The sequence below is a fragment of the Oncorhynchus mykiss genome, chromosome 15, assembly GCF_013265735.2.
Source record: "Oncorhynchus mykiss isolate Arlee chromosome 15, USDA_OmykA_1.1, whole genome shotgun sequence".
NCBI lineage: Eukaryota > Metazoa > Chordata > Actinopteri > Salmoniformes > Salmonidae > Oncorhynchus > Oncorhynchus mykiss.
Genome location: NC_048579.1, coordinates 63,255,941 through 63,275,079, shown reverse-complemented (window position 1 = coordinate 63,275,079; position 19,139 = coordinate 63,255,941). Strand labels below are relative to the sequence as shown.

The 19,139-nt window shown below is 42.2% G+C and overlaps 1 protein-coding gene across 1 annotated transcript in view; it reads left to right on the top strand.

Annotated features, from left to right (window-relative positions):
- The window catches only part of LOC110490779 (sortilin), a 25,959-nt gene extending 7,317 nt beyond the window's left edge, over positions 1–18,642 (top strand). Inside the window, exons 11-21 of the mRNA XM_036944947.1 lie at positions 12,940–13,095; positions 13,553–13,653; positions 13,889–13,988; positions 14,456–14,630; positions 15,157–15,350; positions 15,880–16,072; positions 16,515–16,631; positions 16,930–17,056; positions 17,459–17,565; positions 17,734–17,854; positions 18,075–18,642. Of these exons, the coding sequence (XP_036800842.1) occupies positions 12,940–13,095; positions 13,553–13,653; positions 13,889–13,988; positions 14,456–14,630; positions 15,157–15,350; positions 15,880–16,072; positions 16,515–16,631; positions 16,930–17,056; positions 17,459–17,565; positions 17,734–17,854; positions 18,075–18,089 (1,406 nt within the window). The 3' untranslated portion in view covers positions 18,090–18,642. The remainder of the gene's footprint in view (positions 1–12,939; positions 13,096–13,552; positions 13,654–13,888; positions 13,989–14,455; positions 14,631–15,156; positions 15,351–15,879; positions 16,073–16,514; positions 16,632–16,929; positions 17,057–17,458; positions 17,566–17,733; positions 17,855–18,074) is intronic.
- Positions 18,643–19,139: the final 497 nt, after the last annotated feature.

Here is a 19,139-nt window from a genome sequence, read left to right as displayed (position 1 = left end):
CACATGGATCCGTCTTTAGATTAAATATTAAAGTTTACTCATGTATTTTGCTCAGCAGCGATCGTGTCTGAAACTGTACATCTATCTCATCTAGATCTATGGCTGTCTCAGTTCTACTAACCCTGATATGTCTGTCTCAGTTCTACTAACCCTGATATGTCTGTCTCAGTTCTACTAACCCTGATATGTCTGTCTCAGTTCTACTAACCCTGACATGTCTGTCTCAGTCCTACTAACTCTAACCCTGATGTGTCTGTCTCAGTTCTACTAACTCTAATCCTGATATGTCTGTCTCAGTTCTACTAACCCTGATATGTCTGTCTCAGTTCTACTAACCCTGATATGTCTGTCTCAGTTCTACTAACTCTAATCCTGGTATGTCTGTCTCAGTTCTACTACCCTGATATGTCTGTCTCAGATCTACTAACTCTAATCCTGGTATGTCTGTCTCAGTCCTACTAACTCTGATATGTCTGTCTCAGTCCTACTAACTCTAACCCTGATATGTCTGTCTCAGTCCTACTAACTCTAACCCTGATATGTCTGTCTCAGTTCTACTAACCCTGATATGTCTGTCTCAGTTCTACTAACTATAACCCTGATATGTCTGTCTCAGTTCTACTAACTCTAACCCTGATATGTCTGTCTCAGTTCTATTAACCCTGATATGTCTGTCTCAGTTCTACTAACCCTGATATGTCTGTCTCAGTTCTACTAACCCTGATATGCCTGTCTCAGTCCTACTAACGCTAACCCTGATATGTCTGTCTCAGTTCTACTAACTCTAACCCTGATATGTCTGTCTCAGTTCTACTAACTCTGACCCTGATATGTCTGTCTCAGTTCTACTAACCCTGATATGTCTGTCTCAGTTCTACTAACCCTGATATGTCTGTCTCAGTTCTACTAACTCTAACCCTGATATGTCTGTCTCAGTCCTACTAACTCTGACCCTGATATGTCTGTCTCAGTCCTACTAACTCTAACCCTGATATGTCTGTCTCAGTCCTACTAACTCTAACCCTGATATGTCTGTCTCAGTCCCACTAACTCTAACCCTGATATGTCTGTCTCAGTCCTACTAACCCTGATATGTCTGTCTCAGTCCTACTAACTCTAACCCTGATATGTCTGTCTCAGTCCTAATAACTCAAACTCTGATATGTCTGTCTCATTCCTACTAACCCTGATATGTCTGTCTCAGTCCTACTAACTCTAACTCTGATATGTCTGTCTCAGTCCTACTAACTCTGATATGCCTGTCTCAGTTCTACTAACCCTGATATGTCTGTCTCAGTTCTACTAACCCTGATATGTCTGTCTCAGTCCTACTAACTCTAACTCTGATATGTCTGTCTCAGTTCTACTAATCCTGATATGCCTGTCTCAGTTCTATTAACCCTGATATGTCTGTCTCAGTTCTACTAACTCTAACACTGATATGTCTGTCTCAGTCCTACTAACTCTAACCCTGATATGTCTGTCTCAGTCCTACTAACTCTGACCCTGATATGTCTGTCTCAGTTCTACTAACCCTGATGTGTCTGTCTCAGTCCTACTAACTCTAATCCTAATATGTCTGTCTCATTTCTACTAACCCTGATATGTCTGTCTCAGTTCTACTAACCCTGATATGTCTGTCTCAGTTCTACTAACCCTGATATGTCTGTCTCAGTCCTACTAACTCTAACTCTGATATGTCTGTCTCAGTCCTACTAACTCCAACTCTGATATGTCTGTCTCAGTCCTACTAACTCTAACTCTGATATGTTTGTCTCAGTCCTACTAACTCTAACTCTGATATGTCTGTCTCAGTCCTACTAACTCTAACTCTGATATGTCTGTCTCAGTCCTACTAACTCTAACTCTGATATGTCTGTCTCAGTTCTACTAACTCTAACCCTGATATGTCTGTCTCAGTTCTACTAACCCTGATATGTCTGTCTCAGTCCTACTAACTCTGATATGTCTGTCTCAGTTCTACTAACTCTAACTCTGATATGTCTGTCTCAGTCCTACTAACTCTAACTCTGATATGTCTGTCTCAGTTCTACTAATCCTGATATGTCTGTCTCAGTTCTACTAATCCTGATATGTCTGTCTCAGTCCTACTAACTCTGATATGTCTGTCTCAGTCCTACTAACTCTAACCCTGATATGTCTGTCTCAGTCCTACTAACTCTAACCCTGATATGTCTGTCTCAGTTCTACTAACTCTAACTCTGATATGTTTGTCTCAGTCCTACTAACTCTAACCCTGATATGTCTGTCTCAGTCCTACTAACTCTAACCCTGATATGTCTGTCTCAGTTCTACTAACTCTAACCCTGATATGCCTGTCTCAGTTCTACTAACTCTAACTCTGATATGTTTGTCTCAGTCCTACTAACTCTAACCCTGATATGTCTGTCTCAGTCCTACTAACTCTAACTCTGATATGTCTGTCTCAGTCCTACTAACTCTAACCCTGATATGTCTGTCTCAGTCCTACTAACTCTAACCCTGATATGTCTGTCTCAGTTCTACTAACTATAACCCTGATATGTCTGTCTCAGTCCTACTAACTCTAACTCTGATATGTTTGTCTCAGTCCTACTAACTCTAACCCTGATATGTCTGTCTCAGTCCTACTAACTCTAACCCTGAAATGTCTGTCTCAGTTCTACTAACTCTAACCCTGATATGTCTGTCTCAGTTCTACTAACTCTAACCCTGATATGTCTGTCTCAGTCCTACTAACTCTGATATGTCTGTCTCAGTCCTACTAACTCTAACTCTGATATGTTTGTCTCAGTCCTATTAACTCTAACCCTGATATGTCTGTCTCAGTCCTACTAACTCTAACCCTGATATGTCTGTCTCAGTTCTACTAACTCTAACCCTAATATGTCTGTCTCAGTTCTACTAACTCTAACCCTGATATGTCTGTCTAAGTCCTACTAACTCTAACCCTGATATGTCTGTCTCAGTTCTACTAACCCTGATATGTCTGTCTCAGTCCTACTAACTCTGATATGTCTGTCTCAGTCCTACTAACTCTAACTCTGATATGTTTGTGTCAGTCCTACTAACTCTAACCCTGATATGTCTGTCTCAGTCCTACTAACTCTAACCCTAATATGTCTGTCTCAGTTCTACTAACTCTAACCCTGATATGTCTGTCTCAGTCCTACTAACCCTGATATGTCTGTCTCAGTCCTACTAACTCTAACCCTGATATGTCTGTCTCAATCCCACTAACTCTAACCCTGATATGTCTGTCTCAGTCCTACTAACCCTGATATGTCTGTCTCAGTTCTACTAACCCTGATATGTCTGTCTCAGTTCTACTAACTCTAACCCTGATATGTCTGTCTCAGTCCTACTAACTCTGACCCTGATATGTCTGTCTCAGTCCTACTAACTCTGATATGTCTGTCTCAGTCCTACTAACTCTAACCCTGATATGTCTGTCTCAGTCCTACTAACTCTAACCCTGATATGTCTGTCTCAGTCCCACTAACTCTAACCCTGATATGTCTGTCTCAGTCCTACTAACCCTGATATGTCTGTCTCAGTCCTACTAACTCTAACCCTGATATGTCTGTCTCAGTCCTAATAACTCAAACTCTGATATGTCTGTCTCATTCCTACTAACCCTGATATGCCTGTCTCAGTCCTACTAACTCTAACTCTGATATGTCTGTCTCAGTCCTACTAACTCTGATATGCCTGTCTCAGTTCTACTAACCCTGATATGTCTGTCTCAGTTCTACTAACCCTGATATGTCTGTCTCAGTCCTACTAACTCTAACTCTGATATGTCTGTCTCAGTTCTACTAATCCTGATATGCCTGTCTCAGTTCTATTAACCCTGATATGTCTGTCTCAGTTCTACTAACTCTAACACTGATATGTCTGTCTCAGTCCTACTAACTCTAACCCTGATATGTCTGTCTCAGTCCTACTAACTCTGACCCTGATATGTCTGTCTCAGTTCTACTAACCCTGATGTGTCTGTCTCAGTCCTACTAACTCTAATCCTGATATGTCTGTCTCAGTTCTACTAACCCTGATATGTCTGTCTCAGTTCTACTAACCCTGATATGTCTGTCTCAGTCCTACTAACTCTAACTCTGATATGTCTGTCTCAGTCCTACTAACTCTAACTCTGATATGTCTGTCTCAGTCCTACTAACTCTAACTCTGATATGTTTGTCTCAGTCCTACTAACTCTAACTCTGATATGTCTGTCTCAGTCCTACTAACTCTAACTCTGATATGTCTGTCTCAGTCCTACTAACTCTAACTCCGATATGTCTGTCTCAGTTCTACTAACTCTAACCCTGATATGTCTGTCTCAGTTCTACTAACCCTGATATGTCTGTCTCAGTCCTACTAACTCTGATATGTCTGTCTCAGTTCTACTAACTCTAACTCTGATATGTCTGTCTCAGTTCTACTAATCCTGATATGTCTGTCTCAGTTCTACTAACCCTGATATGTCTGTCTCAGTTCTACTAACTCTAACACTGATATGTCTGTCTCAGTCCTACTAACTCTAACCCTGATATGTCTGTCTCAGTCCTACTAACTCTGACCCTGATATGTCTGTCTCAGTTCTACTAACCCTGATGTGTCTGTCTCAGTCCTACTAACTCTAATCCTGATATGTCTGTCTCAGTTCTACTAACCCTGATATGTCTGTCTCAGTTCTACTAACCCTGATATGTCTGTCTCAGTCCTACTAACTCTAACTCTGATATGTCTGTCTCAGTCCTACTAACTCTAACTCCGATATGTCTGTCTCAGTTCTACTAACTCTAACCCTGATATGTCTGTCTCAGTTCTACTAACCCTGATATGTCTGTCTCAGTCCTACTAACTCTGATATGTCTGTCTCAGTTCTACTAACTCTAACTCTGATATGTCTGTCTCAGTTCTACTAATCCTGATATGTCTGTCTCAGTTCTACTAATCCTGATATGTCTGTCTCAGTCCTACTAACCCTGATGTGTCTGTCTCAGTCCTACTAACTCTAATCCTGATATGTCTGTCTCAGTTCTACTAACCCTGATATGTCTGTCTCAGTTCTACTAACCCTGATATGTCTGTCTCAGTCCTACTAACTCTAACTCTGATATGTCTGTCTCAGTCCTACTAACTCTAACTCTGATATGTCTGTCTCAGTCCTACTAACTCTAACTCTGATATGTTTGTCTCAGTCCTACTAACTCTGACCCTGATATGTCTGTCTCAGTTCTACTAACCCTGATGTGTCTGTCTCAGTCCTACTAACTCTAATCCTAATATGTCTGTCTCATTTCTACTAACCCTGATATGTCTGTCTCAGTTCTACTAACCCTGATATGTCTGTCTCAGTTCTACTAACCCTGATATGTCTGTCTCAGTCCTACTAACTCTAACTCTGATATGTCTGTCTCAGTCCTACTAACTCCAACTCTGATATGTCTGTCTCAGTCCTACTAACTCTAACTCTGATATGTTTGTCTCAGTCCTACTAACTCTAACTCTGATATGTCTGTCTCAGTCCTACTAACTCTAACTCTGATATGTCTGTCTCAGTCCTACTAACTCTAACTCTGATATGTCTGTCTCAGTTCTACTAACTCTAACCCTGATATGTCTGTCTCAGTTCTACTAACCCTGATATGTCTGTCTCAGTCCTACTAACTCTGATATGTCTGTCTCAGTTCTACTAACTCTAACTCTGATATGTCTGTCTCAGTCCTACTAACTCTAACTCTGATATGTCTGTCTCAGTTCTACTAATCCTGATATGTCTGTCTCAGTTCTACTAATCCTGATATGTCTGTCTCAGTCCTACTAACTCTGATATGTCTGTCTCAGTCCTACTAACTCTAACCCTGATATGTCTGTCTCAGTCCTACTAACTCTAACCCTGATATGTCTGTCTCAGTTCTACTAACTCTAACTCTGATATGTTTGTCTCAGTCCTACTAACTCTAACCCTGATATGTCTGTCTCAGTCCTACTAACTCTAACCCTGATATGTCTGTCTCAGTTCTACTAACTCTAACCCTGATATGCCTGTCTCAGTTCTACTAACTCTAACTCTGATATGTTTGTCTCAGTCCTACTAACTCTAACCCTGATATGTCTGTCTCAGTCCTACTAACTCTAACTCTGATATGTCTGTCTCAGTCCTACTAACTCTAACCCTGATATGTCTGTCTCAGTTCTACTAACTATAACGCTGATATGTCTGTCTCAGTCCTACTAACTCTAACTCTGATATGTTTGTCTCAGTCCTACTAACTCTAACCCTGATATGTCTGTCTCAGTCCTACTAACTCTAACCCTGATATGTCTGTCTCAGTTCTACTAACTCTAACCCTGATATGTCTGTCTCAGTTCTACTAACTCTAACCCTGATATGTCTGTCTCAGTCCTACTAACTCTGATATGTCTGTCTCAGTCCTACTAACTCTAACTCTGATATGTTTGTCTCAGTCCTATTAACTCTAACCCTGATATGTCTGTCTCAGTCCTACTAACTCTAACCCTGATATGTCTGTCTCAGTTCTACTAACTCTAACCCTAATATGTCTGTCTCAGTTCTACTAACTCTAACCCTGATATGTCTGTCTAAGTCCTACTAACTCTAACCCTGATATGTCTGTCTCAGTTCTACTAACCCTGATATGTCTGTCTCAGTCCTACTAACTCTGATATGTCTGTCTCAGTCCTACTAACTCTAACTCTGATATGTTTGTGTCAGTCCTACTAACTCTAACCCTGATATGTCTGTCTCAGTCCTACTAACTCTAACCCTAATATGTCTGTCTCAGTTCTACTAACTCTAACCCTGATATGTCTGTCTCAGTCCTACTAACCCTGATATGTCTGTCTCAGTCCTACTAACTCTAACCCTGATATGTCTGTCTCAATCCCACTAACTCTAACCCTGATATGTCTGTCTCAGTCCTACTAACCCTGATATGTCTGTCTCAGTTCTACTAACCCTGATATGTCTGTCTCAGTTCTACTAACTCTAACCCTGATATGTCTGTCTCAGTCCTACTAACTCTGACCCTGATATGTCTGTCTCAGTCCTACTAACTCTGATATGTCTGTCTCAGTCCTACTAACTCTAACCCTGATATGTCTGTCTCAGTCCTACTAACTCTAACCCTGATATGTCTGTCTCAGTCCCACTAACTCTAACCCTGATATGTCTGTCTCAGTCCTACTAACCCTGATATGTCTGTCTCAGTCCTACTAACTCTAACCCTGATATGTCTGTCTCAGTCCTAATAACTCAAACTCTGATATGTCTGTCTCATTCCTACTAACCCTGATATGCCTGTCTCAGTCCTACTAACTCTAACTCTGATATGTCTGTCTCAGTCCTACTAACTCTGATATGCCTGTCTCAGTTCTACTAACCCTGATATGTCTGTCTCAGTTCTACTAACCCTGATATGTCTGTCTCAGTCCTACTAACTCTAACTCTGATATGTCTGTCTCAGTTCTACTAATCCTGATATGCCTGTCTCAGTTCTATTAACCCTGATATGTCTGTCTCAGTTCTACTAACTCTAACACTGATATGTCTGTCTCAGTCCTACTAACTCTAACCCTGATATGTCTGTCTCAGTCCTACTAACTCTGACCCTGATATGTCTGTCTCAGTTCTACTAACCCTGATGTGTCTGTCTCAGTCCTACTAACTCTAATCCTGATATGTCTGTCTCAGTTCTACTAACCCTGATATGTCTGTCTCAGTTCTACTAACCCTGATATGTCTGTCTCAGTCCTACTAACTCTAACTCTGATATGTCTGTCTCAGTCCTACTAACTCTAACTCTGATATGTCTGTCTCAGTCCTACTAACTCTAACTCTGATATGTTTGTCTCAGTCCTACTAACTCTAACTCTGATATGTCTGTCTCAGTCCTACTAACTCTAACTCTGATATGTCTGTCTCAGTCCTACTAACTCTAACTCCGATATGTCTGTCTCAGTTCTACTAACTCTAACCCTGATATGTCTGTCTCAGTTCTACTAACCCTGATATGTCTGTCTCAGTCCTACTAACTCTGATATGTCTGTCTCAGTTCTACTAACTCTAACTCTGATATGTCTGTCTCAGTTCTACTAATCCTGATATGTCTGTCTCAGTTCTACTAACCCTGATATGTCTGTCTCAGTTCTACTAACTCTAACACTGATATGTCTGTCTCAGTCCTACTAACTCTAACCCTGATATGTCTGTCTCAGTCCTACTAACTCTGACCCTGATATGTCTGTCTCAGTTCTACTAACCCTGATGTGTCTGTCTCAGTCCTACTAACTCTAATACTGATATGTCTGTCTCAGTTCTACTAACCCTGATATGTCTGTCTCAGTTCTACTAACCCTGATATGTCTGTCTCAGTCCTACTAACTCTAACTCTGATATGTCTGTCTCAGTCCTACTAACTCTAACTCCGATATGTCTGTCTCAGTTCTACTAACTCTAACCCTGATATGTCTGTCTCAGTTCTACTAACCCTGATATGTCTGTCTCAGTCCTACTAACTCTGATATGTCTGTCTCAGTTCTACTAACTCTAACTCTGATATGTCTGTCTCAGTTCTACTAATCCTGATATGTCTGTCTCAGTTCTACTAATCCTGATATGTCTGTCTCAGTCCTACTAACCCTGATGTGTCTGTCTCAGTCCTACTAACTCTAATCCTGATATGTCTGTCTCAGTTCTACTAACCCTGATATGTCTGTCTCAGTTCTACTAACCCTGATATGTCTGTCTCAGTCCTACTAACTCTAACTCTGATATGTCTGTCTCAGTCCTACTAACTCTAACTCTGATATGTCTGTCTCAGTCCTACTAACTCTAACTCTGATATGTTTGTCTCAGTCCTACTAACTCTAACTCTGATATGTCTGTCTCAGTCCTACTAACTCTAACTCTGATATGTCTGTCTCAGTCCTACTAACTCTAACCCTGATATGTCTGTCTCAGTTCTACTAACCCTGATATGTCTGTCTCAGTCCTACTAACTCTGATATGTCTGTCTCAGTTCTACTAACTCTAACTCTGATATGTCTGTCTCAGTTCTACTAATCCTGATATGTCTGTCTCAGTTCTACTAACCCTGATATGTCTGTCTCAGTTCTACTAACTCTAACACTGATATGTCTGTCTCAGTCCTACTAACTCTAACCCTGATATGTCTGTCTCAGTCCTACTAACTCTGACCCTGATATGTCTGTCTCAGTTCTACTAACCCTGATGTGTCTGTCTCAGTCCTACTAACTCTAATCCTGATATGTCTGTCTCAGTTCTACTAACCCTGATATGTCTGTCTCAGTTCTACTAACCCTGATATGTCTGTCTCAGTCCTACTAACTCTAACTCTGATATGTCTGTCTCAGTCCTACTAACTCTAACTCCGATATGTCTGTCTCAGTTCTACTAACTCTAACCCTGATATGTCTGTCTCAGTTCTACTAACCCTGATATGTCTGTCTCAGTCCTACTAACTCTGATATGTCTGTCTCAGTTCTACTAACTCTAACTCTGATATGTCTGTCTCAGTTCTACTAATCCTGATATGTCTGTCTCAGTTCTACTAATCCTGATATGTCTGTCTCAGTCCTACTAACTCTGATATGTCTGTCTCAGTCCTACTAACTCTAACCCTGATATGTCTGTCTCAGTCCTACTAACTATAACCGTGATATGTCTGTCTCAGTCCTACTAACTCTAACTCTGATATGTTTGTCTCAGTCCTACTAACTCTAACCCTGATATGTCTGTCTCAGTCCTACTAACTCTAACCCTGATATGTCTGTCTCAGTTCTACTAACTATAACCCTGATATGTCTGTCTCAGTTCTACTAACTCTAACTCTGATATGTCTGTCTCAGTCCTACTAACTCTAACTCTGATATGTCTGTCTCAGTCCTACTAACTCTAACTCTGATATGTCTGTCTCAGTTCTACTAACTCTAACCCTGATATGTCTGTCTCAGTTCTACTAACCCTGATATGTCTGTCTCAGTCCTACTAACTCTGATATGTCTGTCTCAGTTCTACTAACTCTAACTCTGATATGTCTGTCTCAGTTCTACTAATCCTGATATGTCTGTCTCAGTTCTACTAATCCTGATATGTCTGTCTCAGTCCTACTAACTCTGATATGTTTGTCTCAGTCCTACTAACTCTAACCCTGATATGTCTGTCTCAGTCCTACTAACTCTAACCCTGATATGTCTGTCTCAGTTCTACTAACTATAACCCTGATATGTCTGTCTCAGTCCTACTAACTCTAACTCTGATATGTTTGTCTCAGTCCTACTAACTTTAACCCTGATATGTCTGTCTCAGTCCTACTAACTCTAACCCTGATATGTCTGTCTCAGTTCTACTAACTATAACCCTGATATGTCTGTCTCAGTTCTACTAACTCTAACCCTGATATGTCTGTCTCAGTCCTACTAACTCTGATATGTCTGTCTCAGTCCTACTAACTCTAACCCTGATATGTCTGTCTCAGTCCTACTAACTCTAACCCTGATATGTCTGTCTCAGTTCTACTAACTCTAACCCTAATATGTCTGTCTCAGTTCTACTAACTCTAACCCTGATATGTCTGTCTCAGTCCTACTAACTCTAACCCTGATATGTCTGTCTCAGTTCTACTAACCCTGATATGTCTGTCTCAGTCCTACTAACTTTGATATGTCTGTCTCAGTTCTACTAACTCTAACCCTGATATGTCTGTCTCAGTTCTACTAACTCTAACCCTGATATGTCTGTCTCAGTTCTACTAACTCTAACCCTGATATGTCTGTCTCAGTTCTACTAACTCTAACCCTGATATGTCTGTCTCAGTTCTACTAACTCTAACCCTGATATGTCTGTCTCAGTCCTACTAACTCTAACCCTGATATGTCTGTCTCAGTTCTACTAATTCTAACCCTGATATGTCTGTCTCAGTCCTACTAACCCTGATATGTCTGTCTCAGTTCTACTAACTCTAACTCTGATATGTTTGTCTCAGTCCTACTAACTCTAACCCTGATATGTCTGTCTCAGTCCTACTAACTCTATCCCTGATATGTCTGTCTCAGTTCTACTAACTCTAACCCTGATATGTCTGTCTCAGTTCTACTAACTCTAACCCTGATATGTCTGTCTCAGTCCTACTAATTCTGATATGTCTGTTTCAGTCCTACTAACTCTAACTCTGATATGTTTGTCTCAGTCCTACTAACTCTAACCCTGATATGTCTGTCTCAGTCCTACTAACTCTAACCCTGATATGTCTGTCTCAGTTCTACTAACTCTAACCCTGATATGTCTGTCTCAGTCCTACTAACTCTAACCCTGATATGTCTGTCTCAGTTCTACTAACCCTGATATGTCTGTCTCAGTCCTACTAACTCTGATATGTCTGTCTCAGTCCTACTAACTCTGATATGTCTGTCTCAGTTCTACTAACTCTAACTCTGATATGTCTGTCTCCGTTCTACTAACTCTAACCCTGATATGTCTGTCTCAGTTCTACTAACTCTAACCCTGATATGTCTGTCTCAGTTCTACTAACTCTAACCCTGATATGTCTGTCTCAGTCCTACTAACTCTAACCCTGATATGTCTGTCTCAGTCCTACTAACTCTAACCCTGATATGTCTGTCTCAGTTCTACTATCTCTAACCCTGATATGTCTGTCTCAGTCCTACTAACTCTAACCCTGATATGTCTGTCTCAGTTCTACTAACTCTGACCCTGATATGTCTGTCTCAGTCCTACTAACTCTGATATGTCTGTCTCAGTTCTACTAATCCTGATATGTCTGTCTCAGTCCTACTAACTCTGATATGTCTGTCTCAGTCCTACTAACTCTAACCCTGATATGTCTGTCTCAGTTCTACTATCACTAACCCTGATATGTCTGTCTCAGTCCTACTAACTCTAACCCTGATATGTCTGTCTCAGTTCTACTAACTCTGACCCTGATATGTCTGTCTCAGTCCTACTAACTCTGATATGTCTGTCTCAGTCCTACTAACTCTAACCCTGATATGTCTGTCTCAGTTCTACTAACTCTAATCCTGATATGTCTGTCTCAGTTCTACTAACCCTGATATGTCTGTCTCAGTTCTACTAACCCTGATATGTCTGTCTCAGTCCTACTAACTCTAATCCTGATATGTCTGTCTCAGTTCTACTAATCCTGATATGTCTGTATCAGTTCTACTACCCTGCTTGCTGCAATGGAAAAGCTTGAGTTTGTTAGAGAGAAAGAGGAACAACTGGTTTCACAAGTTCTCAGTATTGCTGACAAATCATCCGATCATACAGGCTGTGTGTGTGTCTGTGTGTGTCTTCTGTGTCAGTGCATACAGTAGGTGTCTATGGGTGGAGGGCCGAGGCGTTTGTGCCATTCAGTTGAATGGAGGAGATAAGAAGGAGGGGTTTTATCTGAGTGGGGGAAGGTTAGAGGTAGATAGACACATTGATAGGCTAGGATAACAGCAGACACAGCTCTGAGCATCAGGGTACACACACACACACACACACACACACACACACACACACACACACACACACAGCAACACATGGTAGAAAAGGATTTTAAGGCCAGAAGGTCATATGCATACTATTTACCACTAAGTGCTGACGTAAGTTGTTTCTACATCTTTGATGTCAGGAGGGTTCTTGACACCATGTATTGATGTTTACGGCCCCTTATTGCCACGCCGACTCATAGTGGGCTGTGTCAGCACAGTTGGGTTTGTTCCCAAGCCTACAGAAGACACTGTATTTCTTCCATCCGTGTGTGTGTTGTCTCATGGGGTCGGGATAGAGTAGATTATAAATGACTATTCCTTCTATATTAAACTGTTTGATTCTATTGACTTTCTATTCTATTGTACCATACTCTGCTGTCTTCTATCCTCCAGAGGAAAGCTACTTTGGGACGGTGTACACATCAGATGACCGGGGCATCCTGTACTCTAAGTCTCTAGAGCGCCACCTGTTTGGTGGGGAAGGGAAGAGCGACTTCACCAACGTCACCTCCATGAGAGGAGTTTACCTCACCAACATACTGGAGGAGGGTACGCAACTACGCATCAACACAATCTGGGTCGTATTCTTTAGGAACATTAACAGTCCGAAACGGGGAGGGACTCTTATAATCTACACCCGTCACAGCCAGAAGAGGACTGGACACCCCTCAGAGCCTGCTTCCTCTCTAGGTTTCTTCAAATGGTTCTGGCCTTTCTAGGGAGTTTTTCCAAGTCACCGTGCTTCTACATCTGCATGGCTTGCTGTTTGGGATTTTAGGCCTGGTTTCTGTTTAAGCACTTAGTGACAACTGCCAATGTTAAAAGGGCTTTGTAAATACATTTCGTTGATTGATACCTGAACTTGTCCAATATAAAATGCATGTAGTTTATAGGGGGGGTTTCAACTGGCTGATAAAAGTGTGAATGCAAGTATTTTCTGGTGGCAGAAATATGACAATTACTAATGCAAACTAAAACGTTTTTTCCCGGGTATTGTTTTTGGCAGACGGCCGCATTCGGACAGTCATTTCATTTAACCGAGGGGGAGAGTGGACACTCCTCAACAAGCCCCAGAATGTTGAGTGTGGTGAGGATTCAAGAAATGATGTGAGAACTAACTTAATTCCCTCCTCTGACAATTAAGTGTCTCAAGTAGAGTATGTTGATGCTTATTATGTGATTGTGAACACTGGATTCTTGTGTGTGTGTGTGTGTGTGTGTGTGCGTGTGTGCGTGTGTGTGGTGTGTTTGTGTGTGTGTGCGTGCGTGCGTATGTGTGTGTGTGTGTGTGTGTGTGTGTGTGTGTGTGCGTGCGTGCGTGTGTGTGGTGTGTTTGTGACAGTGTAACTTGCACATCCACGGTGAATACAGTCGCTACAATGGCATCACTCCCATGCTGCCTCTCTCTGACCCCACTGCCGTTGGCCTTGTCATCGCCCACGGTAACCAAACTGTCAATCATACATATCAAAGACATGTTGCATTGTGAAACTTCTGTATTACCGTAGTGTACAGGATGTTGTGCAATACATTTAGCATTGTAGGGAATCTTGAATAGACTACACAGTAAATTCTCCCCCCCCTAATAATTCGGTCATCACTACAAATAGCTGATCCCATATATAGTGCACTATATATGCCCGGTCCCCATTCGTTCCCTTACCATTTAATGTTTGCAGATCAGTAATGTGAGATCAGTATGGTGAAAGCTTCTCCACTACACTGGTTATCTCTATCCAGGCCCTTCAGGTCAGAAAACATTGGAGGGTTAGGGCTAAACGGAGGGGTAGGAAGAAATTTGGGACCGGATGACTGACAGATAGAATATGCTTTCGGACACATCCCCCACCCTCTAGCTGTCCCAGAATGTGTGTGACCTTTCTATGACCTCTGCCCTTTGACCGGTCAGGCAGTGTGGGGGACTCCATCTCGTCAACACGGCCTGACGTGTACGTGTCAGAGGACGGGGGGTACAAGTGGAGGGGTTCCCTGAGGGGCCCTCATCACTACAGCATCCTGGATGCTGGGGGACTCGTCGTGGCTGTGGAGGCCCACCCCATGGACGGCCAAATCAACACCATCAAGTACTGAACACCACACGCACGCACACACACACAGTCGTGGCATGTAGAAAGATTGGGTGTAAGAAAGATGCTTTTTATTCGCACCCCCACCCAAGCGACATCCTCTGAGTGTTTTGTGTGTGTGTGTGTGTGTGTGTGTGTGTGTGTGTGTGTGTGTGTGTGTCTGTGTGTGTGTCTGTGTGTGTGTCTGTGTGTGTCTGTGTCTGTGTTTGACTATGGAGTGTGTGTGTGTGTGTCTATCCGCTCTTCTCTCCCTATGAAGTTGTGAATGTGTCTATAAGCAGTCCACTATCCGGTAACTCTGTATGTGTGTGTTTTAATCCTGTGTACTTCATGCGTGTGTGTGTGTGCTTGCACGTTCACATTCAGATGTTTATACAGGGCCGTATTCATTAGGCACCAAATGAAATAAATCAACCTTAACTTTGTCCAATAGAAAGGCTTGTTTTAGTTTTCCGTTGCAAAGCGTTTTGTGACTCTGTGCACTACTGAAAACGACCCCGTATGTCATTGTGCATCACCCCAGGTTCTCCACAGATGAGGGCCAGTGTTGGAAGGTGTACAACTTTACAGAGCAGCCCATCTTCTTCGCTGGCCTGACATCCGAGCCGGGCACCAAGACCATGAACATCAGTGTGTGGGGCTACCGGCCCGAGGACGACCACCAGCCCATGTGGGTGGTGGTCACCATTGACTTCCAGAGTCTCCTCACCAGAGAGTGTGGGTGAATCTCAATTGTATTTTCTTGATTCTTTGTGTCCTGTGACTACTCGTCTCCTTGTCAAAACTCAGTGGAGGAGAATGTCTGAGACGAGGAACCTTGGATCTTCTACTCCAATGCTTTTTGAGAAGGAGGTGAAGGAGAGTGGTCACGAGGAATCAAGGAAAGATGATTGAGATTCCCCCAGTGAGTCATTTGTTTGTTGTCAAATATAATATCACCAAGGATCATAATCATTAAACCAACAACATACATTTCACAAGGAATGAAACAGTAGCTAGCTTTCTATTATGAGAATACCCAAAGTGTGGTTTCCATATGTTTGATGTGTTTGATACCATTCCATTGATTCCATTCCAGCCATTACTATGAGTTTGCCCGCCTATAGATCCTTCCACAAGCCACCTTTGGTGTGCACCCCTGTGGGTCACTAGGAAAGGAATTGAACATACTGATATCGATAAATATATACTAAAATTGGCAAGTCTCAATAGTGTCTCTCTATTGGTTAACGTTGGTTTCCTATAGGTGGTAACCAGGACTATGTTCAGTGGTTGGCCCATGCCACAGGGGGCGGGGACTTGGCCACAGAGGGGTGTGTCTTGGGCTACAAGGAGACCTTCAGGAGGCTGAGGAAGCTGTCCGTCTGCAGGAATGGACGGGACTACGTGGTGAGCAGGCAGAAAAGCCCCTGCCCCTGCACCAGAGAGGACTACCTATGGTAAGAAACACTGTCAGGGGTCCAGTCTAAACTGACAAGGCTATTCAGTTATGGTCCTGGAGGACCGTAACACTACTGGGTCGTATTCAGTAGTAACCAGAAGAAAACAAACTGAAACAGAAAGGAACTACCTGAACTTAGGAAACACTCGTTTTTATTGTCTGTTGAAAAAAAAATGCTTTGTTGTGCCCTAATAAACTCAACCCTGGTTTTCATTCTCTCCCTCTAGTCAGGGATACATTCAGATACAGGAGACCAGAAGTTGAAAGTTGTCCATTTAAAGGCACAATCTGTTACTTAATTTCTAGTAAAAAAACATTTTTTTCTCTAATTGTGCCTTTGAGGCAAAGGCAGAGTCAACGCAGACCCAAACATAACATTACCACAAGGCATATGCTGTGTCTGTGGTTGAAATGGCCTAACATGTCTCTCATTCCAACAGTGACTATGGTTACTATCGTCATGAGAACAGCTCAGAGTGTATGAGACAACTGGACACTGCAGACCACGGCCTGGAGGTGTGTCTAAATGGAGAGGAGGAGGAGCTTAGGACATCGGGGTAATTATGACACACACACATTTGTTTTATTATCCTTGTGGGCACCAAACAATTGATTCCCATTGAAAATCCTATTTTTCCTGACCCTGACCCTAACCCTTACTCTAACCCTAACCCTAACCATAACCCCTAACCTTAACTCCTAACCCCTAACCCTAATAGTATCCCTAACCCTAAACTTAACCCCTAAGCCTAAAATAACCTTTTTCCTTGTTGGGACCGGCGAAATGTGGTCCCCACAAAGATAGTCAAACCAAACACACACACACACAGTTCACCATGTGGTCTCCATGTGTAGGTACCGTAAGGTTCCCAGTGATAAGTGTGAGGGAGGTTTCACTCCCCTGCGCATAAAGGAGACAGTTAACAGGCATTGTGGGAACTCCAGTCAGCCCCCCACTGCCAGCCCATATTCTGAAACCCCGGTGAGTGTGACCTGTGCATGTACATCTGCGAGTTCTTGTGTGGGTCTCCTTTGAGTGTGTGTGTGCTTGGGTTATTGCTCACGGTGTGAAAGGTGTGACTTACCTGGGCATAATGTAACAGTGTTCTTCATTCTCGGGAGACACACATTGTGAGCTGGGTTTTGTTCCAGCCCACTACTAACACACCTGATTCAATCAATCAATGGCTTGATAACTGGTTGATGAGTTGAATCAGTTGTGTCAGCACACCGCTGACACAAAAAGCCTACACACCCTCTGGGTACTTCCGCATCAGAAAATACAGCCCCACATATTAGATGATGCATTGCGTCACATGATAAAGGTTTATAGCGTTTAGAATATTATGACCAGAAATATGATAATGCTATGTCTGTATTTCAGAGAGAGAAGATGCTGTTGATCGTAGTTTGTGTTGGATCAGGGATTGTCACTCTGGTGGCTGTTGCCGCTGCTGTCTATACTGTAAGGAAAATGGGCTATGGAAATAGGTGAGCCTGGTACACATTTATGCGCACGAGCATGCAAGTACACACACACACACACACACACACACACACAGACACACACTGCTCAGGTACAAGTGCACATTAAAATGCCTGTTTCCGTTCTGGTCCTAAATATTGACATGCCTTGTGGCTCTGCTCCGCCCCCTACAGGGCACCAACGTATCGCTTCTCTGTACTGCAGCTTCAGGACGACGACTGCTCCATTGCCGCCGACCCAGAGAGTGTCGCCAGTAGCAACGGAACATCAGTCTTCCCAGTGGATTCAGATGATGTGAGTGTTATTAGCTTTAGCATGGTGGCTAAAGGCACTCAGGATTTTTAGGACATTTTGTGTGCATAGCAAAAGGCTAAATGTGTGTGAACTTGTGCATTTAAGGGCAGCGTTATGATCATGTTGGCCCGTCAATTGTTTTAAATGAACGATGATCCATTTACAAGACGTAATGTGGAAAATATTGACAGCTTCCCTCTGTTGTCCCCCCGTTTTGTAGGATCTTATTGAATGAACAACATGAGATTAAATATCTTGACGATGATCTCCAGAGCTTGGCCATTTGGATGTATGGCATTCCACTTGTTGTATTACGTACCTGTTGCATCTCAATGGAAAGATGTCTAGGGTGTATAAGGAACAAATTGCAGATGTCATGTAGATGGTATGCAGATGTCCCAAGCTATTTATTGAGCGAAGAACACTTCCCACTGGACACTGGTTGAACCAACGTAGAATAGACGTTGAATTCAGTTTATTTCAAGTTTCTCTGCTCTGTTTTTAAGTATTTGATGAATTAACAGTTTGTCTCTGTCTGATGATATTATTTATGTGTGGAACACTTTCTTCAACTTGCACAATTTTGTATGGCGCTTGCAACGCAATTGATAGTGGGTTCGATTCTCGATTTGGATAAAAGCGTCTGCTAAATGGCCTATATTTATTATTATTACCACTGTTCACTAGTCTGTATTTTGATGAGGCCCTGAATAATGTGCATTCCTAATAAATCAGTACAGTAATGTTAGAATAGCGATGTAATGGAAATAAAGTGCCTGATTACCTCAGTTATTCTGTATTTACTCTGCAGGAACAATCAACTGTTATCGGTTATTCACTGTAAATGTATTCCTCATGTCTCTACTCCTTTATCTTTAACTCTGCATTGTTGGAAAAGGCCCTGTGAGTCTACACCTGTTGTTTATGAAGCATGTGACAAATAACATAGGATTGATTTGACATGTAGAGTGGATCCACAGCAAGTAGAGATTACTATCAACTTGTTTTGTATTTGAATAGATTATCTTCTGTTAGTCAGCACCTCACCTAAAGTGTCCATGTTCTTTAATTGTTTTACTTCCTAGATTTTTTTGCCTTATTGCTTACCTGTACAATGTGCCATATGGGTTAGGGCTCCACCCAATGGGTTCTACTTGTTCTTTCTGGACAGGACCACCCACAAATGAAATCCCTGTTTGAATTCTTTAAAAGTGCATCATTCCTTCCTCGTTGATTATAAATAATTGGAAAGGTAAAAGCCATGTGATGGTGCCCTTGCATTTAC